Here is a 23,188-nt window from a genome sequence, read left to right on the forward strand (position 1 = left end):
TAGCCTTCTATATATAGTGACTTATAAGATTAAATTATAAGGAGAAAAAGAAGTTATGAGTGAAGAGATAGAATTAGAGAAGGGACTTTAACGGTAAAAAAAAGGAAATTAAGGAAAGTTGCCTGCCCCCAAAAATAGACTTGAGGTGAAAAAAACGAGGAAAAAAGAAAAATTATGAATGGAAAAAACTCACAGCTATAAATTCTTCTTCTTTTTCCTTGTCTTCTTCCCTTTCTTCTTCTTCTTCTTCATCTTCTCACCCCACTTTTCGCAGCGCCTCCTAACATAGCGGCTTATAAAAAGAAGAAAGAAAAGCAAACAAACAACAACAAAAAAAAAGAGAAGAAAATCCTGGTCATCCAAGTTCATGATGGGAAACTGAAATAATAATGAAGATAAAAAAAAAAAAAAATACAGAATGAGGAGATAGAGCCCCCGAAAAAAAAAGCTGAAATAAAAAAATGCAGAAAAAAATTGTGAAAAAAAAAAAGATTACAAAAGCAAGGCTGTTTAGTGCAAGGCAAGACAAACACACAAACAAACAAACAAACAAACACCGAGGCATGTGTGAGGGTGAGAAGCGTTACTGAAGCTGCCTTGGAAAACGAAAGTGAGAGAGAGAGAGAGAGAGAGAGAGAGAGAGAGAGAGAGAGAGAGAGAAGGGTCAAGACCTCGAAGAAAAAAAAATAACGGAATGAAGGAGACCATGGTGTGAGGATTAAGATGAAGCGATATGAGAGAGAGAGAGAGAGAGAGAGTGTGTGGTGTGGGTGGGTGCGAGGCGGCAGGGTGTCCTCATGTTTATGCTTGAGGGCGACACTGAAGGTGCCTCGGCATCATTTTTTGGGTGAGAATGAAACAGTTTAGTTCCCTCTACCTCTTTTATTGAAGCACAATGCCCGAGTCGGTAGATACAAGTGTCCAGCGGAGCAGACACGCTCCCGGCGGCTACATCAACAACACACGTGATAAATATGGCAGAACCAGACGTGGGATTATCGCTACTTAAGCTAGTCATCCAATGGACATTCAGCGGCAACATTCAAACATAAACAATGGGACAAGGAGTGTGTGTGAGGGTGTCTCTGTACAAGTATGTACATGGTACAACGTGTCTGCGTCGGCATGTGCGTGTGGGTGTCAGCGCGTGGGCGTCTGTCTGTGAACCTGTCGGTGTGCGTGTGTGAATGCGTGTATGTGTACCTGTGGTGCGGCGTGAGTGGTGCACACAAAGTCAGACTACAACACTGAAACAGGCAGTGCTCCGTGCACACTCAGTCGACCCCCTCACCCTTCCCCCCCGGCCCGGGTGGCGCCCTGGGAACGCCAGCGTCACAGCTGTGCGCGGCGGGGGCCAGGCGGGCCTCGCGGGGCCGGGGCGGCGGGCGGGGGGGCCAGGAGCCTCTGCCCGGCGGGGCCCGCAGGACCCTCCGAGGCTCTCTGGACTAGAGGAGCGGGAGGCCGCGGGCCACACCCCTGGGACGGCGCGGCGCGCGGCGCCTGTGACTCCGGCCGTCTGTCATGCTGCGGACGGGGCCAGCAGGTGCTCGCTGGCCGCCCAGGGGTGCGACCCGGGGCGGGGCCGCCGGGCGGTGAGTAAGGTGCAGAGCTCCCAGGGTAGGCAGGCGACTACAGCGGGGGCGGTGCGTGAAGGTGCAGGCGAGAGCGTCACCGTAGACCCGTCGACTTACTTGAGCTGTCGGACTCGTCGTGGGAACTGGAGGAGACGAGGCCCATGGCTCCAGTCCTTCGACTGCGGACGCCGCCGCCGCCGCCGCCGCCGCCGCCAGCGATCTTGGGGCGCGGGATGGCCCAGTCGTCATCGGACTCAGAGCCAGCGTCCGGCACGCGCCTGTTGGGCTGTTTCGCCTGACGTGACTCCTTGGGCTGCTTCTTGTTCTGCATCGTGCCGCCCATCAGCACCTCGCGGCGGGAGAAGCGGGTGTTGGGCTTCTTGACGTAGTCAAACTCGTCGCTGGAGCCGGACGAGCTCTGGGAGTTGCTTCCCCCGTCACTGCTGTGAACCTCGGAGCGGCGGGGCTCCGTGCTGTGCTGATGGCGGCGAGGCTTGAGCACGTTCTCCACACGCAGGTGGTCAAACAGCGGGTGGCCGGTCTTGGGCACAGAACGGATTTTGTTCTGGCGGCTGAGAGCTTCGATCTGTTTCCTGTACTGGATCACCTCCACGGACTCGTAGATGTTCTCTTCGCTGGCCACGGAACGCAGGCCGCCCAGAAGGGTCTTCTTGAGATCGTCCACGTTGACGCTGGATCGTTTGCTGCTGTTCTTGGAGGCCTGGGAGCTGGTGCGGGTGCGGAGCTTGGCCTCACCCTCCGTCATGAACACGTCCAGGTAATGGGCGTCGTTATCGGCCCCGAGCAGCTTGAGGCTGTCGAAGGTGGGGTAGCCGGGCTCGCCGAGCATCTTCTTGTGCTCGCGAGTCTTCATCATGCGGATGTAGTCTGCCTTGTCCTGATTGTGGCGGTTCTTCAGCATCTCGAACATGGGGTGAGCCATGTGGCCAGCACGAGTCAGCTGCTGCTGCTGCTGCTGCTGGCGGGCATAGAGGGCACGGGCGTGATGCTGCTGCATCATTTGGTGGTAGTCTGGCTGGTAGGCCACCTTAGTACCGTGAAATCCTGGCATTGTGAATGTTTAGCACGATAGTCACTGACACTTGGAGCGGACACTCACTCACTAACACGGAGCACTCACTCTCTCAACTGCTTGCACTAACACTGGGACGCCCTTCACCGACGACGGCAGCGCCAAGAACACTTTCTATTGACACAAGAGGCTGCGAGGGATGCACGGGGAGGCTGTGCTGCTACACCGAGCGTCACGCGGACGACGGGGCCACAATCACAGACTCCTCCACGAAGACTGTCACCGACACACGGGCAACACTGCTTCTCCCAAGCGGCCGAGTGGTGGGCGGGCGGCTGCCTGACCACGCTCGTTACTTTCACTTTCTTGTGTTGGGGCGGCGGGGCGAGGGTGGGTGTGTCACTCGCCGAGGTGATGAGCTGCTTGCTGAGCGCCGCGGTGTGAGCCGCTGTCCTGTCCGGCGGAGTATAAGAGGAGTTTGATGTTGTCCCCCGTGTTGAAACTGGGCGTTGCGTCACGTGAAAGTTGTGCCCGTCACGAGAGTCTTCCCTCGAGCGGCGGAGGTCAGCTGGGCGCTCACTCTCACTTGGGTAACACTTGTGGCCGAGAGGAGCTGCGGGAAGCACAGTGGGGCGGGAGGCGCGGGATGACCCAGTTGTGAGGCGTCTACGTCACGCTTACGTTCCTGCTGCTGCTGCTGCTGGTATTGTTGCTGCCTCAGTGGTGCTCGGGCAGGGGACTTGAGTTGTCTTGTTGCCGTGGACTTGTGACTTGAGGTGGACTTAAGAAGCTTGAGGGAAGGCGTAGCTTGAGCAACTTGAGGGAAGAAGTTACGTGAAGGGAAGAAGACGACTTGAAGATCTTGAGAAGAGAAGAAGAGTCGAAGATTTGGAACTAAACGTTCATGACACAGACTTGAGAAAAATCCGCGCGACAGGCTCACTCCACGGAGGTGTTGGCTGAACTTTCCCGTGACTCAGCGTCTTGGGCAGTTCGGGATCAACAACACTCGCCGGCTAAGCGTCCAATTTGGGAACTCGGCAGGTGTCTCAGGCTACCGTCGGGCAATCCTGAGCTCCGTCGAGCCTGTCGTAGAAACGCGGCTGGTCTCGGCTGCGGCAGTGGGCCAAGTGACGCTGGCTACTCCCTCTACGCTCCCACCTCACGCACGCCGAGGGGGAAGCGGGGGGGGGAGCGGGGGCAAAACAACGCGGGGGGAAGGACATGTGGGTATGGAGGCGTGGTGTTGCAGGCGGGGAGGGGGGTGGATCGCCGAGGACAGGAAGAGAAGGAGGAGACGGAGGAGGAGAGGAGAGGAGGAGGACACCAAATACTGAGTGAGGCTAAGACGAGGGGAGGAAGGGAGGAAGGATACAACGATACACAACACCAGCCAAGGGAGGGAAGGAGGGAGGGAGGTAAGGAGGGTGGGAGGGAGGGAACACAGTAATAACAGCAACATGACAGTGAGAGTGACCCCCGCGTGAGGAAGGGAGGGAGGGAGGGAGTGGGGAGGGAGGGAGAGAAAGAGGTAAGGGGAGAAGCAGGTAAGGACGAAGGAGGGAGGGAGGAGGAGGAAGGGGGGATCAAGGTCGCACGCCGCTAGCCCTCCTCCTCCGTCCCCTTACTCCTCCTCCTCCTCCCTACTCTTGCCCTTCCTCCTCCTCCTCCTCCTCCTCTTCCTCCTCCTCCTCAGACACACCTCCACCGGAACAGCATCAAAGCAAACACTCTGAGCAACTTGAGATCGCTATGCATTTCCTAGTCTTTCTTCAGCCCATGTTCGGCCTAGCTAGCTCGCCGCCTCCCCGGGCCTGCCTGCCGCCTGACTTCCTTGTTGTTTTTCTCGCCCCCTCCCTCCGTCCACCGCCTCGCCTTGTGTGGGTCCCCGCCGCCGCCAGCACACGCCCAGAAAACCCCCCCTGGCGGATACGGAGACTTATGACACACACACACACACACACACACACACACACACACACACACACACACACACACACACACACACAGACAATAAAGGGGATCAGGAATTCTCTCTTTTCTGTCCCCGACTAAGAAATCAGATCCGGGTTAAAGCCACCGAGATAAATAGATAAATAAATAGATCGATACAAAGATAGATGGATACATAGATAGGTCGAGAGAGTGAGAGTGTCGGGCAGAAGAAAAAAAACGTTAGCCTGATCCTGTTAACTTTATAGGCATCCTTCTAAAAAAAAAAAAAAAAAAAAAAAAAAAAAAAAAAAAAAATTACTACTTCCTTGCTCAGATATGCCCATGTTTTCTTCTTCCTAGGTTTTTGTGAAGAATAATACATGGATTGAGACACCGTACCCACCCTCACCTTTCCCTCCACCCTTCCCCTCCAAGAAAGGCAGCTCAGGAGGAAACTATGATGCTAAGAGGGAGAAAAATAGCGAGGACAAGAATTTACATCATTTGAAGGAAAAGTCTGATTCATTGAAGGGTAAGTAGATGCAGAAGGACTAAAACAATGAATAAGGGGTTTTCAGCAGATAAAAGAACTTAGAAACATAAGAGTTAGACGGAGAAAAACAAAACATAGCATAACGTTATATAAAGCGGAAATGCAACCCACGAAGCAAATACTACTGAATGGAACGATATAAAAGGATAATAAATATAATGAAAGAGTGCGTAGCTATAAAATAAAAGAAGTTAGAAACATTAGAGTTGGACGATGAAAAACAAAACATAGCAAAACGTTATACAAAGCGTAAATGCGACCCGCGAAGCAAATACTACTGAATGGAACGATATAAAAGGCTAATAAATATAATGGAAAAATGCGTAGATATAGAGTCGTATTATGAGCCATTATATCGCCCAAGAACACCTATTGGACAAGGCTTTCGCAGGAGTTTTGGGCATTTCCAGGAGCAGTTTTATGGCCCTGGTGGTAGTGTGACCCTTCCTCTGTACAATGAACCTGAAGAAACACTCACTAGAACCCGAGTGACCCCCTCTTTGACCTTTAGAAATAGCTGATGTGAGAACCGAAAGTGTCTTCAAATGCAGGCTATAGTGACGTGGATAGAATGTTAAACGGCTTTGAACGCATTTCCCTCACATTCATACGTTCCGGTGTCAATGGAGATAAGGAGAGAAGACAGCTGAGCGGAAGGGAAAGGAGAAAACGAGAAAAAAGAGAGGAAAGGAAGGGAGCTAACGAAGAAAAGAGGAAAGGATATAACGAGGAAGAAGATTATCTGACGCTGGAGTAATAAATAAACACCAATGACAAAGAAAATACATAAATTATTCGAAAATGTGAAATATAGAACTCCCCGAAAAGAAAATAAGTATAAATATTGACTCAGAGACGAAAAAAAAAGTAAATTATAGGCTGCCCAAAATGAAAAATAAAATATGGGTTGTCAAAAACTGAGAAAAAGTAAAATATAGACAATAATAAATAAATACCAATGACAAAGAAAATACATAAATTAGTCGAAAATGTGAAATACAGAACTCCCCGAAAAGAAAATAAGTATAAATATTGACTCAGACGAAAAAAAAGTAAATTATAGACTGCCCAAAATGAAAAATAAAATATGGGTTGTCAAAAACTGAGAAAAAGTAAAATATAGACAATAATAAATAAATACCAGTGACAAAGACAATACATAAATTATTCGAAAATGTGAAATATAGAACTCCCCGAAAAGAAAATAAGTATAAAAATAGACTCAGAGACGAAAAAAAAGTAAATTATGGACTGCCCAAAATGAGAAAATATAATATAATATAGACAGCCAAATACGAAAATTGTAAAATATACTGCTCAAAATAATAATAATAATAATAAAGATCATACACACAAAAAAAGTAAAATATAGACTACCCATAATAAATAATAAATAGATATACTACCCAACATTTTATAATCCGCCCCCTCAAAATATATAAATAAACTGTAAACAAAGAACTTTCCTTACAAATAAAAGAAAAAAAAAACTGTATATACCTCCATAATAAATCAATTCAGACAACCCATAATAAATAATAACATCGATATACTACCCCAACATTTTATACCCGCCCCCTCAAAATATAAATAAACTGTAAACAAAGAACTTTCCTTACAAATAAAAGAAAAAAACTGTATATACCTCCATAATAAATCCATTCCAACTGAATAAACCCTTACTGATTCATGTGTATATTCAAACATTAGAAACGGCATCACGCTCACTTAAGAAGGAATCAGGGAAGGCATCATGATCGCTTAAGAAGGGATCAGGAAAGGCCTTATCATGATGGCTTAGGTTTCCTCGTCGATGGCTTCATACGGTGGATCCGGCTGCCTAGGTCACGTGATCCAGTACTGAGGAGAAGGAAAGAAGAGGAAGAGGGAAGAAGGAGGGGGAGGAGGCGTTTCAACATGACCCTTAAGTTGGTTTCCTGACAGCGAGCAATAATAAACAGTTCAGTAGATCCGGCTCTCCAGGCAACGTCACGGAGGGGGATGAGGGGAGGGGAGAGAGGGATGCACTTTACCGTAACCTATCTCTTGTTTTTTTAGGGCTAACTATAATGAGTTGAGTTCGGACGTCCAGGTAACGCAATAATGTGTTTCCTGACAGCGAGCAATAATAAACAGTTCAGAAGATCCGGCTCTTTAGGCAACGTCACGGAGGGGGATGAGGGGAGGGGAGAGAGGGATGCACTTCACCGTAACCTATCTCTTGTTTTTTTAGGGCTAACTATAATGAGTTGAGTTCGGACGTCCAGGTAACGCAATCATGTATTCAGGGAAGCCTCACAGCATCACGGATTCTTCAGCCAAAGGTCACTGTTCTCAGACGCTTCCGCCTCGCACACTAAAAATTTCCAAAGGCCCAGAAAAAGGAGATTAATCGGGTTCTCATGATTGTTTCCTTTTCACGTTCTTGGTAAAAGCTTCGTTAAACTGCATACCACCACGGTCATAAAACTGCCTCTCGCGGATATGTCCCCCCACCTAAAACTCCTACGAAAGCCTTGTCTAATATCCAAGGGTCGTAAAACGGAGATTAAATGGGAAATCAAGAGTGTTTTTATTCCACGTTCTTGGTATGGAAGCTTCGTCAAACTACCGCCACCAGGGTCATAAGACTACCTCCCACAGAAATGCCCCCCCCACCTAAACTCCTACGAAAGCCTTGTCAAATTTCCAAAGGCCGAAAAAAGGAGATCAATCAGGGTTCTCAAATGTGTGTGCTTCACGTTCCTGGTATAGAAGCTTCGACAAACAACATACCAGCAAGGTCATAAAACTACCCCCAATGGAAATGCCTAACACCCACCCACACAGACACAACTCCTACGAAAGCCTTGTCAAATGTGTGTGCTTCACGTTCCTGGTATAGAAGCTTCGACAAACTACATACTAACAAGGTCAAAACTACCCCCAATGGAAATACTTAACAGCAACCCCCACACACAACTCCTACGAAAGCCTTTGTGTGTGTGCTTGGGCGCCGCAATGTTTAAGAATGTGGTCCTTAAGAGCCTTATATCAAAGCTTTTGTTGCCTTGTCGAGTAGATTTTGTTGTTCTCTCATGTATCCGTGTCTATCTGTCTCTCTGTCTGTGTGTCCGTCCGTCTGTCTGTCTGTCTGTTTGTCCATCTGTTCGCTTTGCTTTAATGGGAAACTTCTATTCTTGTTTTTTTGGGGTTGTTTTTCTTTTGTTCGTCTGTTTGTCTGCCCACCTGTTTGCGTTTGTTACCTCCCGAGAATCAATATTTTTTTCCTGCTTCCTTTATCCTGCTTCCTCGGGTCTTCCAGGAACCAACGATGAGTAAAAGAAAACAAGGAGAATGATTGCTTCTATTTTTGCCTTAAGTGAAGTGAATAAAAATGACAATCAGGATACGAAAAGGAATAAGACTAATAAGATGCTGATGAAACTGTAAATGGTAATGATTGTGGTGATGAAAGAGAAGGAAGAGGAGGAGGAGAGACAAAGAAGAAAAAGGAGAAAAAATAACTAGCTTCCTCTTAGCAAACACTCCTAAGTCTCAAGGCACACATTCCACCCTCGCTCATTTGCACTTAACAAGCAGCTTCATAACAAAGAGAAGGACAGAAAGAAAAAATTAAAAACCGGACACGTTCAACTGAAGAATCACGACCCTCACATTACAAGCAGCCACTCAGAAACGTCTCAACTGGACGCGTTCACTAGAAACGTTTTGAATAACTCGACGAATTCCAAGGCTCCTCAGCAGGTAAATCGGACGAACACGGAAAGGTGGAAATACATAGTTGAAGCGAAAACGAAATTGTGCATAAGTAAATAAAGGAAAGAAATCATGAGGTAGTAAGCGAATACTATCTTTACGTTCAAGAAAAAGGTAAGACAAGTTCAGGGGTAGTGAGGTACAGTGGGGTTAGGTTTACAGGGGCTGCCTTGTGCGTTCGTCTACCAGTCCATTGCAGACTCCTTACGTTCTAACCGAGTACAACAGATAGACACAGCACTGAATATAGATGATACAAAGATAAAACTGTATACTGGTTGAGAAAAACGTTACAGGTCAACAAAAACAGAGATATTGGTGGTAATTAAGGAGTAGAGAAATGAGCTGGGTAGGGGAGGGGAAAGCAGAGATGGGGACGGAAGGAATGGAAGAGGAGAGAAGGTATTCAAGGTGTAGAAAGCATAGACTAATTAACACAGTTTTCGCTACATGAAGGAGACATCCATTAGACGGTGAAAATAATAAATGCTGTGAAGACAAAGGTAAAAATCAATTGAGGGATGAAAGTAGCTAAGGAGAGAAGAGAAAGTAATTAATATGCAGTAGAAAGCCTCGAGTAATTAATCCTTTTGAAAGCAGTGATGATATTCTCCTTCCCTCTCTTGTCATCATCCTCTTAATCCTCCTCCTCCTACCCATAAGTATTAACGACACTGCAGAAAGTGATATAGTACAAATTATCGATAATATTAGAGTAAAAAAACGCAGATAAAGAGAAAATATCCCCGCGTATTCTTAAAGAGGGAAAGCATCAGATCAGCAAGCCCCTCTTGAGCATATTCTCAAAATCCTAAGCAGTGCACAGCAAAGGAGTCAGAAATCAGACTTCAACCTAACTTCATTCCTATTTCCCCTCCAGTTCTCATCTCGCTCCACACCCACCTCGTATAGCAACTCTTCCACATTCCTCTACAACACCTATTCACCTATTTTTCCCAGTTCCAGCAATAATTCTTCCTGGATCATGCCTTCTTCCTGCCTCCATTTCTTCCTATTTCCCCTCCAGCTCTTATCTCGCTCCACAGCCACCTCGTATAGCAACTCCTCCACATTCCTCTACAACACCTATTCACCTATTTTTCCCAGTTCCAGCAATAATTCTTCCTGGATCATGCCTTCTTCCTGCCTCCCTTTCTTTCTATTTCCCCTCCAGTTCTTATCTCGCTCCACACCCACCTCGTATAGCAACTCTTCCACATTCCTCTACAACACCTATTCACCTATTTTTCCCAGTTCCAGCAATGATTCTTTGTAGATCATGCCTTCTTCCTGCCTCCCTTTCTTTCTATTTCCCCTCCAGTTCTTATCTCGCTCCACAGCCACCTCGTATAGCAACTCTCCCGCATTCCTCTACAGCACCTATTCACCTGCGGGAGTCTACTGTCAAGGTGAGTCAGGCGTGGCAAGGACCTCTTCAACGGCGGGTCGCGGCGAGACAGGACGTGCCGAGCGGACGGGAAACCCTGCACAGGCATCTCGCAGCTTCCGGTGGTCCGCCTACCCGAACGGACGGATCGCACGAGTTGAGGGAGGGTCGGGGAGGGTCGGGGGTCAGTCTCTGCAACGGGCCTCCCTCCCCCTCATTTTGTGGTTGCTTTCTAGTCTGTTGGCGTGCGGTTGTTATGGTGGTTGTTTTTTGGTGTTTCCTTTTGATCCTAATTGTTGTAAAGTCTACTCACTCTCTCTCTCTCTCTCTCTCTCTCTCTCTCTCTCTCTCTCTCTCTTCTGTTTCTTCCAATTTCTCTCTTTTTCTTTCCTGTATTTCCCAGTCTCTCTCTTTCTATGCTTCTAATTGCTCCTAACAGCTAAATCTTTGCCTCCTCTCTTTTCCTTACCTCTATTCTTGTCTTCTTTCTCCTCTAATCTTTCTGTTTCGCCTTCTCTGTCTCAATCCCTGTCTTCTGTTTGTCCAAATCACTCTTTTTCTTTCCTCTCTTTCCCAACCTTTTTCTTTCTCTCTCCTGCCTTCCACAATCTCTCCTTTTCCTTTCCTATCTTCCCTCATCTCTCTCTCTCTCTCTCTCTCTCTCTCTCTCTCTCTCTCTCTCTCTCTCTCTCTCTCTCTCTCTCTCTCTCTCTCTTTCAATTTGGCTTCCTTCCCGCCTTTCTCCTCCCCTCTATCCTTTCCCTATGTTTTATCCCTCCCTTCCTAACCTTCCCCTTCTCCTGTCTGTCTATATATCCTCTCTATCACTCTCTCCCTTCTCTATTCCTCTCTTTATCGCCCTCTTCTCCTTTCCCTATATACTGCCTTTTATCCACCTCCTCCCCTCTCCTCTTCTTAAGTCTCCCACTCTCTTTACCTCCTCTACATATCTTTTTTTTTTCCTCTCTCTAATCATTCGTTGGCGCCACAGGAATGATTATAATATTGTTACAGTTTAATTATTCTCCATAACTCCATTCCTGGGAACTTTTTTGTTGACGGCAAGACTGACGGAGAATAATAATGATAACAATATGTCAAGGAGAGAGAAGATGTGTACGGGATATACTCTCTCTCTCTCTCTCTCTCTCTCTCTCAAAATATATATAGAGATAAAAAGAGAAAGAAGAAAATGATGATAAAAATGATGATGATGATGGTGAAAACGAAGATGATAATGAAAAGGGAGAAAGAAGGAACAAAAAAAAAAAGAGAGGAAGAGAAAGATGATTATAACAAGAAATGAAAGGAGAATATTGAGGAAGAGAAAGATAACGATAACAAGGGGAAAAAAATGATCACTGCTTTTAAGAGAAACGAAGAAAAAAACATGAAGGAAAAGGAGTAAGAAGAGAAGACAAAGGAGAGAGAGAGGAGGAAAGAAACATCAGGAGAAAGAAATCTAAAAGAAGAAGTAGAGAAGGAAACAGACAAATTGAAATGCAGAAATGTCAAGGGAATGAAAGGTAGAAAAGGAAGAAGAAAATGCAAAGAAGGAAGACATGACGAAATGAAGAAAAGTCAAGGGTAAGAAATGAAGACAAAAAAGACAAATAAGACGAAAAAAAAAAGAGAGAAGCGGCATGAAAGAAAATGGGATAAAAAGGAGAAGAGGGAGACTACGAAAGATAGAGGAGAAAAAGAATAGATAAAGAAGAAAAGAGAGGAATGAAGAAGGAGGAGGGTAGATAAATAGAGGAAAGGAGAGAATAAAAAAAGAGGAAAGTAGAGAAAAAAGATGAAAGGAGAAGAAAGGGTAAGAGAAAAGGGGAGAGGAGACAAAAGAAGAAAGGAGAAGAAAGAGAGACAGGAGGAAGGGATGGAAGGAGACTAATAAATTAAAAAAAAGGAGATAAAAAGAGAAAATAAGGAGAATGTAGAAATAAAATGGAAGAAAGGAGGAATAGAACGATACTAGAATGAAGAAAGAATGAGATAGCTAAGATTAAAATAGAAACGAGAGAGAGAGAGAGAGAGAGAGAGAGAGAGAGAGAGAGAGAGAGAGAGAGAGAGAGAGAGAGAGAGAAAAAAGGGAAAGGAGATAAAAAGAGAAGGTAAAAAAATGACACAATACCGGAACGGAAAACGAGAGTTAGGACAAAAAATAAGAAGGGAAGAAGGAAAGAAGAGAACAAAGAGGAGGAGAAGAGAGGGAGGGAGGCAAAGAAGTAGTGGAGTGCCCCGGGGTAAGAGTGTCTCCCTCTGACCTTTGGGAGGCTGTGAGTGACCTTTAAGGAGCCAGGAGCCACCTTAACCCCCCCTTGCCCCAACCCCTTACCCTTACCCACCGCCCCCGTCCCCTACTCCTCCCCTCCTTACCTCTCCCTTACCTATGTCCCACTTCCCTCCTCCCAAAGCCAACACCCCCTGCCCGCTCCCCATGCTACCTCCCCCCCAAACCATCCCCCCTTCCCCCACTCCTTACCTACTGATCCCTACCTCTTGGATACCACCCCCTGCTCCCTCCCTTCCCCATACCTCCTACCCACCCTACCCTTCTCCACTACCCTAATTCCCCTATCTCACTCCCCTTCCTTCCTGTTCCCCTTTCCCCATATATCCTAACCACCCTCCCCTACACAATGCCCATCAGCCTCTACCTTATCCCCTACCCTATCCTCCCCTACCCTACCCAATGCCAACTGTCCTCTACCCTACATCCATCCCCCCTTCCCCATACTATCAGTCCACCATTCCCTTCCCTTCCCTATACCTCCTCTCTACCCTCCCCTACACAATGCCCACTAGCCCCTACCCATCTCCCTACCCATCCTCCCCTATCCTTCTGTTCACCCTCCATACCCGACCCTCACTTCCCCATACCCTCCTACCCATTCTCCTTTAACCAGCATCCATTCTCCCTACCCCATACCTCCTACCTTCCCCTACCTTACCTTTTCCCCATCCTCAGTTACCTTATGCCTCCTACCCATCCTGCCCCACATAATATCCACCCTCCCCTTTCCCTATTTCCCCTCCATTGCTATTTACCTTCCTTCCCCTCCCCTTCCCTTCTGATCTACGTTTCCTACCCCATACCTCCCCTTCCCTATATACTCTTACTGTCCCCTACCCAAGCCTTCCTCCCTTTCTTCAATCTCCCTTAATATCCCAATCCCTTCCCTTACACTGCTTCCCTTCCTTCAGCGACTTTGCCTACCTCCCCTTCTCCTCCTCCTCCTCCTCCACAACCGGCCACGCCCCGTCACCTCTGCCCTGTCCATTCCTGCCCGCCCACTCTCTCTCTCTCTCTCTCTCTCTCTCTCTCTCTCTCTCTCTCTCTCTCTCTCTCTCTCTCTCTCTCTCTCATCCATTAAATAGTTCTGCTCTCCTACTTTTTAACTAATTTGGAGACTGATCACTACTTAATCACGCATCAAAATCTCCTCTCTGGTAATGGATCACTACTTATATCGCATCAAAGTCTCCATCTCCACATTTTCTCTCTCTCTCTCTCTCTGGCCTAAATGACTCTTTGTACGGCCATTACCAGACTCGTCGCTTCCGCCTCCGACACGACGATACAATGGGAGGGAGAGGAGAGACATGTTTACTGACACAATGGCGGCCGCTACCTACGTTTCTCCTCCTCCTCCTCCTCCTCCTCCTCTTTATGCTCCTACTCCTTCCCTTCCTCCTGATCCTGCGGTTGCTGTTGTTGGTGTTGGTGTGTGTTAGCTATGTTAGGGTGTGGGATGTTTGGGGGTTTTGTTGTTGTTGTTGTTGCTGCTGTTAGAACTACTACTCCTCCTCCTACTACTACTACTACTACTACTATTACTACTACTACAATTCCTTCTCCTCCTCCTCCTCCTCCCCATCATCCTACTTCATCTCGCCTTAGACTACTACTACTACTACTACTACTTCTCCTCCTCCTCCTCCTCCTCCTACTACTACTACTACTAATACTACTACTGCTGCTGCTACTACTACTACTACTACTACTACTACTACTACTACTACTACCACCACCACCACCACTACCACACAATTTTCCCACACTCATTGTCGCTAAAAACAAGAAAAAAAAACTGTACAACTTACTTATTACAATAAAAAAAGGAGGTTCCCAGGTAACTTGAGAGAGAGAGAGAGAGAGAGAGAGAGAGAGAGAGGGGGGGGGGAGGGGGAGGGGCGGTGGCCAAACTATGTCGGTCATTTGACATTTCGGGACCCGTCGATGAGGCCGCAATGTCTTCGCCCTTGTGTTTCGGTGCTTCAAGGGCGAAAATCATATGGTGCTATGTGCTAATTTCGCCTTGGGGGACTTCACCTTGGGGTCTGCGGTGGTGGTGGTGGTGGCTGTGTGTGTGTGTGTGTGTGTGTGTGTGTGTGTGTGTGTGTGTGATGGTGTGTGTTCCGGTCTCTCTCTCTCTCTCTCTCTCTCTCTCTCTCTCTCTCTCTCTCTCTCTCTCTCTCTCTCTCTCTCTCTCTCTCTCTCTCTCATTTTTTGCTCTATTATTTTATTTCACATATTTTTTGTAGTTTCTTTTTTTTTTTTTACTTCACATTTTTGTTTTTCTTTCCAGCTATTTTTTTTTGCTCGAAAGGTTAGTTTTTTTTCCTCCATATTTTATTTTTTTCCCTCATAGGCTTTGTTTTATTCCATTTTTTTTTTAGCTTTTTTTGACCCCACATTCTTTTCTTTGCTCGATATTTTTTCACCTCTGTTTTAGTTATTTTTTCATTACTTCATAATTTTTTTTAATCTTATCACTCTTATCTATCACTTCCTTTAATTTATTTTACTGTATATTTTCCTCTTTGCTCTAGTTATTTTTTTTTAGTTATTCCACATTTTTATCAACCTTATGTTCTTCCTTCCTTCCTTTTCTTCTATATTCTTTTTTTCCCTCTGTATCACTCCTTCCTTTCTCTCTCTTTCCATGTTTTTACTCCATTCAATAATATCTAGTTACTTCTCGTTTAGTTTAGTTCTTGCTTTCCCGCTCGTTCTTTGTTCTCTGTATAACGTTTTGCTATTCAACTTTCACTTTCAACCTGTTCTATTTCTCCCATTTCTTCTTTTCTGTCTTCTTCCTTCGTTTACTCACTAACTCCTCCTTTACTCCTTTACTCCTCGTTACGCCATCTATTTGTTGCCGCCTAGTTACTCCACGCCTTTTTCGTTTCTTGCTCACTTGAATTGTAACGTTTTTCTCCTTGCCCGCCCGTTTTCTATAATGCTTGTCTTCTCTTTACCCCCTTATGTAACGTTTGCCTTTGTTTTGGTCTGGTCCCTTTATGTAATGTTTGTCTTCATCTCGGTTCGCATTCTTTTTTTTGGTTTTATTTCTTTTTTTTTGTTCTTCTGGACGAAACGTTTCTCTTATCTCTATCTAACGTTTCTCTTCTTTTTTGTTCCCTCTATGTAACGTTTGTCTTCGTTTTGTTCTTTCTATGTAACGTTTGTCTTGTTTTGTTCCCTGTATGAAAGGTTTGTCTTCGTTTTCTTCCTTTTGTGTAACGCTTCCCTATTCAACTTTCACTTTCATCCTGTTCTATTTTTCCTCTTACTGCTACTTTGTCTTCTTCCTTTTTTTATACTTAACTTCCCAAGAGCTAATCTATGTTCCTTCTCCCTTACCTACAGAGAACAGTAAATAATAATAGACAATAGTAATTCTCTCTTAACATTTTCAGCATTCTTTAATTTTTTTCTTTCCTTGTTATGCGTCTTTCTCTCAATCTGTCTTTTCCTTCTCTCATTTATCCTTACTCTACTCTCATTCCCTTTCCTTCCCTATTTCTCTCCCCTCTACAACCTCCCTTCCTTCTCTCCCTCCATACCTCCTCTCCCTTATCCTCCCTTCCTTCTCTCCCCTGTGTAAACTCCCTTCTCTTCATCCATTGTTCCTCTCCCTTCTCTCCCTTCTACAAACTTCCTTTTTTCTGCCTTCTACAACTTCCCTCCCTTTTTTCTCTTCTACAAACTCCCTTTTTTTCTCCCTTCTACAACTTGCCTCCATTTCCTCCATTCTGCAAACTCCCTTTTTACTCCCTTCTCTTGCTCCTAAAACCTCCCTTTCTTCTTTCCCTTCCTTCTCCCTCCATTCCCCGCCTGCCCTTCCTGGTCACTCCTGTAGAACACACAAGTCTGACAGAACCACTTTTTGTCCATCTGAACCTCTGTCTATCTGTTTGTCTGCCTCTCTGATTGGCTGCCTATCTCTGTCAATTGATTTAGTTAACGGTTGACAGGATTAGCATGCCTCCCTAACCACTTCCGTCTCTCTTGTTTTGTTCCTCCAAATGTTCTCTTTGTTCTGTTATTGTTCTCTCTCTATTCCTCTTGTTCTCTTTCTTTTCCGCCTGCTGCTCGTTTTCTTATCCTACTTCTGTTCTGTTTCTCCTTCTTCTGTTATCTTTTTCTTCCTACTGCTGTTCTTTCTCCTCCTCTTCCTTCTTTCGACACATGTTCACTGTTCTGCTCTGTCTTCCCATCTTCCTCTTTTCAACCCTCCTCTTTCGTCATTATCTTCATTCCCTTTATTCATTCAAAAGATGCAAATGTTCAAGTCTTCTCCATCCTTTCTTATTTCTTTCTCCTCCTTTTTCCTTTTTTCCATCTTCCATTTTCTTTATTCACTCTCAAAAGCCTTTCTCTTAAACCTCAACTCATTCTTAATTATTTCTTGTTTCTCTTCATTCTACTGCTCTCCATCCTTTCTTCCTCCGTTTTCATTATTATTTCCAATGTCATTATTTTATCATTCAAAGGAGCTAGGTAACATATTTTCAAGCATTCCTCCATCATTTTCACCTATTTCGTTCTCATCCTTCTCTCTTTTTATTTTCCACTTAATTATACTAAATTAGCCTTTTCTACCCTTTCTATTTCAAAAGAGATTGTGCTTTTTACGTTTGTCTCCTTTTTGACCAAATTATGTAACGTTTATGTTTATGTTCTCAAAAGCAACGTTTATTATCTTTTTCCATTTAAAATTTACAGAAGAAATACACAAATACATTTAAGTCCCCCCAATAATAATCTAAGGTTAGGACAACGCCGATTCGCATTTTCCTTGAGGGTGGAGACAAGTTTTTACTCATTATCCACACACACACACACACACACACACACACACACACACACGCACACACACACAAAAACAGGAACCCGCGGAGGTGATCTAATTCTCAGCCTTCACATGAACGCTACGTGTATATTATCTAATTAGCTCTCCTCGATCCTGACTGCTTCTTAACCTTAGTCTGTCTGTCTGTCTGTGTGTATGTCCCGATCTCTATATCTCTATATCCCTATGTACCAGTTCCAGTCCACAAAATTAGTGCTACAAACAGTTTGATCAGTGTTAGTCGTTGTTATTGTTTGCATTAACTACTAAACATGGTATTATACACAGAGGCGCAGATATTAATAGATTACTCAATACAGGAACAGACATAAACAAATAGAATATGAAACAGAGAGGAACATATATAAACAAAGAGATAGCTAAACAGAGAAAGACATACAAATATTAATCAGAGAAAATAGATATAATAAAAGAATGTTGAACAGAGAGGTACAGGCAAAACAAGGAGGTACTAGATAAAAGGTTTGAGAACTTAACCAGAAATGAGTTTACAGATACCCTCAAACAGATTCATAAGTAGACTGGTACTGAAGAGAAATTACTGTAACTCACAATACATGCAGATAAATAAAAACGTTGAAATCTTAATAAACTAACAGGAGGTGAATGTCAACTTTGAAATCTTAAACTAACAAGACGTAAACATATACATTGAAACCTTACCGAACAGAACGTGAATATTAACTTTGAAATAATAATAAACGAACAGAAGGTCGATGGGAATTCTTGTTAGCAATGACCAACAGACTAACACACACACATAAACAAACAGATTAATGGGCAGACAGGCAGACAGACAGACGTAAATGCGACTCCACACAAATGTAGACAAATAGAAAGGTTGAAATCTTAATAAGCCAAGTGGAAAAGGTTAATGGAAATTTTGCTAAGGAATGACACACACACACACACACACACACACACACACACACACACACACACACACACGAGTTGCCTAAACGTTTGCACAATGGTTGAAAAAAGTTGCCTCCGAGGAACGAATTAAAGACACACGCACAACAACTTTGAGAGAAATGAAAACAATTACACATATTTACTTGATTATGATTTTGGTGAATAATTCTGAAAGCTGAGGGTTGTTGATATGCACGAGAAGGAGGAGGAAAGGCGAATGTGGAGGGAAAAAAAAAGGAGGTAGGGAGAAAGACGAAGCCCTCGAGAGGTGAATAAGAAAATTGAAGGAGAAAATGGAGGAAGGAGGCGAAAACAGAAAGGGAGAGAGAAAAAGGAAAAATAAGAATAGGAGAAGGAAGAAGAGGAGAGGGAAGAGTAGGAGACAAAGAAGAGGACGAGGAAGAGGAAGAAGCACTAGATGAAGAAACGAAGGAGTAAAAAGAGGAAGAGGAAGACAGCAAGAATAAAAAGAAATGACATACAAAAGAAGGAAGAGGAAGAGAAAGAGAAGAATAAAAAAAATGATAATAACAATTATGATGATGAGGAGAAGGAAGATAACAGAAATGAAGGAAGGAAGAAGAAGAAGAGGAGGAGGAGGAGGAGGAGGAGGAGGAGGAGGAGGAGGAGGAGGAGGAAGAGGAGGTGTCACGGAGGCCTTGCGAGTCTTTATTTATCTTGAGTGTCTTCTCGAGGTTAAGAGGTTGGCGGGGCAAAAGAAGGTGTTATTAACTTATTATTACTCCCTTTATTCTCTCTCTCTCTCTCTCTCTCTCTCTCTCTCTCTCTCTCTCTCTCTCTCTCTCTCTCTCTCTCTCTCTCTTACACAACTACTTTTCTTTTTTTCTTCTTTTTCTTTCCCTTATTTTCCACCCTCTCTATATTATATCCTTCTACTAACTACTACTACTACTACTATTACTACTACCACCATTTCATCATCATAACCAACAACAGTAACAACAATAATAATAATAACAATAATAATAATAATAATAATAATAATAATAATAATAATAGTAATAACAACAACAACAACAACAACAGCCTCGCCAATACGGTACCCTCGGAAAGTCGCTCAGAGTTCCGCATTCAACACGGGTCTTGCGCCACGGAAAGGGGAGGAAAGGTGGAGAGAAACGGGGAGGGAGGGAGGAATTTTCTCTCCTTCCCTCTCTCTCTTCCTCTATTCCTTATCTTCCATTCTTGTATACGACCTTCCTCACTTTTTTCCTCGTCTTTTCTTATCCTATTTTCGTCTCTTCTTATCCTCTCTCTCTCCTTCCTTCCCTTCCTTTCCTTTTCTTTTCTTTTTCCTATTCCAATTTGTTTCTCCTTTACTCGATCTCTACTTTCCTCCCTCCTTTATCTTTCCTTCTCTCTCTCTCTCTCTCTCTCTCTCTCTCTCTCTCTCTCTCTCTCTCTCTCTCTCTCTCTCCCATACAACATTCAGCTGTCATGTATACCCTGAGAGATATATCGTGAGGAGGAGAAATTATTCCCATCACAACAGAACAGACCATCAACATCTCTATCTACTAAATATCTCTAAGGCACAAAAACCTCCCCTCCTAAGACGTGTTCCTGCCCGCCCCGCCCTCGCACGCCCTTCCACCTACCTTTACCACGCTGGAGTTATGGCACGACAAATTCCTCCCACCCCTCTATTCTTACACCTACACTACCGTTCCATTAATACCATGAAATCTGACCCTAGATACAACGGAGATGAGTTATAGCGTATGCTCCCGGGTTTATATTATCTACTGAATATAATTTTTTCTTTACGGAACAAAAGTTAAAGGTATTCTAATAAGCTTGGACGGGTCATATCAAGCGTAGAGCTGATAACAGATGGGCAGAAGGAGTAAAGGGTACAGGTAATATTGGAATGGTCATCCACACTTTCTGACCCCGCCTACTGGGTATCTACTTTCTGCATCTGGGTCTGGGTATCTGTTTCCGCTACCCTCCTTGTCTTTGCCTGTCCTATGAGATGTTTATGACTATTTTTTTTTATAGTATATCTGACTAATTGCTTTCCTTCCATTTCGTCTCAGATATTTACAATTCTTGTCTCCATATCTCCATCCGGTATTTGCCTCTGATTGGGGTCACTATTATCTGTGTTGTTATGGTCATTCCTCTGTTTGTTCGTCTTCTGGGTCCCGACAGCAGAACCAGGTGGAGGGAGAATAACACGATTAGGACACTTGCCGGAGCGTGATGGAGTACACTAGTAGCATCCAACGGAGAACGTGGAACATGTTGGGGAACTCCTTTGTTCTGGTAGACTAATGTTATTGGGGTGATGATGTCTCTTATTATCCCTTTATTTCCTTTCCACTTCTTTGCTAAGATCTAAATACCTTCAATAATACTTACTCATTCAAATACACTTTTTCTTTCTTACCTTTGCAGCGTCTATAATCTATTAATTCACCTTTTATTTACTTCCAATTCCTTCGTTAGTCCCTTCAATATCACTTATACTTATAAAACATTGTCTCTTTTTAAATCTTAACTAATTACAATTACCTCTAACTTTTCATAACGTCCTATTTTTTCATCAATCCATTCACTATCATTCATAATAATACTAACACAACAATCAGTCTCCAAACTTATATATATACCTTCAACATTACTTACTATTTCAAATACGCTTCTCTCACCTTTGCATTGTCTATCATCTTTCGATTCTCCTTTTCTTTACATCCAACTCCGTTCCTTAGCCTCTTTAATATCACTTATAGGATACTTATAAAACATTCAGTCACTTTGTAAACCTAAACCTATTACAATTACCTCTTAACTTTTCATATATTCCTTCATCAACCCATTCTCTGTCACACTAATACTAACAACAAACAATCAATCAATCTCCTAACTTATATTTTTCCTCCGTCCTTTAATTATCTCGTCAATCTCACTAATACCAACCCAACATCACTTCTCTTCCAACAACAACCCAATACAATTTTCAACCTTACGATATAACAGTCCTTCCTGCCTAGTGCTACAATCTCACTCCTGGAGCCCAAGCCATTAGCATCTCCACCATTACCAAAGCCACCTCCAAAATTACCGCCGCCACCTCCCTGACCTCTCCACCACAACCATTACAAGAACTAGACATTAACCTTTTTTCCTTCCTTCCACTCTTTCCTTTTTGCTGGATTTAAGAGCGTTGGTTTGCCGCTTTTTGTGCGTATAGTGTATGGCATTAACGTGTCCCAACAATTTATTCTTTAGTATGGATATAACAACGGTGAAGGTCAGAGATGGAGGCGAAGATAGGGGAGAGGAAGGAAGTAGAGGAGATGAGGGAATGGGTGAAGATGAAGATAACTATGGAGATGGAGAAAGATGAAGAGAAGGACCAATTAGAGGAGGAATAAGAGAAAAAAGAAGGTGGAAGCGGATGAGGAGAAGATGGAGGGCGAAGATGGGGAGAGGAAGGAAGATGATAATGAAGGAATGGGTGAAGATGAAGGTAACTATGGAGATGGAGAAAGATGAAGAGAAGGACCAATTAGAGGAGGAATAAGAAAAAGAGGAAGGTGGAAGAGGGCAGAAGAGGAGAAAAATATGGAGATGGAGGAAGAAAAGAAGAACCAAGGAGAGAAGAAAGGAAAAGAAAGGAAGAAGCGAAGGAGAAAAATGTTGCGATGGAGGAAGAGAAGGATCAAGGAGAGGAGGATAAAGGAAGAGAAATTAATAGGGAAAGGAAAAGAAAGAAGAAAAGGAGGAGGAGATTTTAATATGTATCTTCATTATTGCTGTAGTAATACCAATGCAGTCTTTCTCTTTCTTCAACATTTCAAACATATCAAAATACTTCATGAATAAAAAAATAAAAAAACAATAATAATATAAAGAGAAAGTACTCGTCTCTAATTCCATAAAAAAAACCATCTATCAAATGAAGAATAAATATTTACCACGGACATTTAAACAAGACCTCCTCCTCACCGCCTTAAAAATACCTATGTAATCCGCTTATGAAAATGAGAAGATGCTTACTTGGGAGGGTTAAGCGGCCGTGTTGATAGGTACTTACTGCCCCGTTGAAATCTCCCTCTCTCGCTCCCTCCCACTGCTCTCTCTTTCTCTCCCTCTCTCCTTTACGTACACACACACACACACACACACACAGAGAGAGAGAGAGAGAGAGAGAGAGAGAGAGAGAGAGAGAGAGAGAGAGAGAGAGAGAGAGAGAGAGAGAGAGAGAGAGAGAGAGAGAGAGAGAGAGAGAGAATGTTAGGGATTCCCAGACCTCCTATCCTTCGGCAATCCTTGAAAACAGTCATGTAGGAGCCTCCTCAACGCCCGGGTCCTGTCACGTTTGCGGAGGAGGAGGAGGAGGAGGAGGAGGAGGAGGAGGGACAGATGCAAAAAAGGCGCAGGAGTTGGGGTGGAAGAAAGGAAGGAAGGGGGAGGAAGAGGAGGGAAAAAAAAGAGGAAAGAGGGAGGAGGAGGAGGAGGAGGAGGAGGAGGAGGAGAATGGAGGGTAAGGAGTGGATGAGGTAAGGAGCATGAGGTGGTGTGGAAGGAAGGAAGGAGGAGGAGGAGGAAGATGAAAAAAGAAGACTGAGGAGGAGGAGAAAAAGAAGAAAGAATATTGAGGGAAGGTGAGGAGGAGGAAGAGGAGGAGAGGTAAATTTATCTCTTTCCTTTGTTTCTTATCCTTATTTCCCTCAATCTTCTTATCTACATACATACAAATCAATGTATCAATCTATCTATCTACTCATCTATCTCTCCTTCCTCTCCACTCTATGGCAACACTTTCCCAACACTCGAAATTGACCTCTCTTTCGGCCACCTCTTTTGATTTTCTTTTTAGGAGCAGCGAGTAGCGGGCTT

The 23,188-nt window shown here is 44.2% G+C and overlaps 1 protein-coding gene and 1 long non-coding RNA gene across 2 annotated transcripts; both read right to left on the reverse strand.

Annotated features, from left to right (window-relative positions):
- Positions 1-861: 861 nt before the first annotated feature.
- On the reverse strand, positions 862-3,749 carry LOC126980971 (uncharacterized). The gene has a single exon (XM_050831471.1). The coding sequence runs from the start codon at positions 2,644-2,646 to the stop codon at positions 1,669-1,671; it is 978 nt and encodes a 325-aa protein (XP_050687428.1). The 5' UTR covers positions 2,647-3,749; the 3' UTR covers positions 862-1,668.
- A 2,852-nt stretch (positions 3,750-6,601) lies between these two features.
- On the reverse strand, positions 6,602-12,141 carry LOC126980972 (uncharacterized). The gene is made up of 3 exons (XR_007733686.1): positions 10,199-12,141; positions 9,941-10,051; positions 6,602-9,793 (listed from the first exon to the last, which is right to left on the reverse strand). It is a non-coding gene; the product is annotated as an uncharacterized LOC126980972 (long non-coding RNA).
- Between the last annotated feature and the right edge of the window lie 11,047 nt (positions 12,142-23,188).

This window comes from Eriocheir sinensis, chromosome 46 (genome assembly GCF_024679095.1).
Source record: "Eriocheir sinensis breed Jianghai 21 chromosome 46, ASM2467909v1, whole genome shotgun sequence".
Lineage (NCBI taxonomy): Eukaryota > Metazoa > Arthropoda > Malacostraca > Decapoda > Varunidae > Eriocheir > Eriocheir sinensis.

Excerpts from the sequence above, each read along its gene's own strand:
- LOC126980971 (XM_050831471.1), bottom strand. The coding sequence starts at position 2,646 with ATGCCAGGATTTCACGGTACTAAGGTGGCCTACCAGCCAGACTACCAC.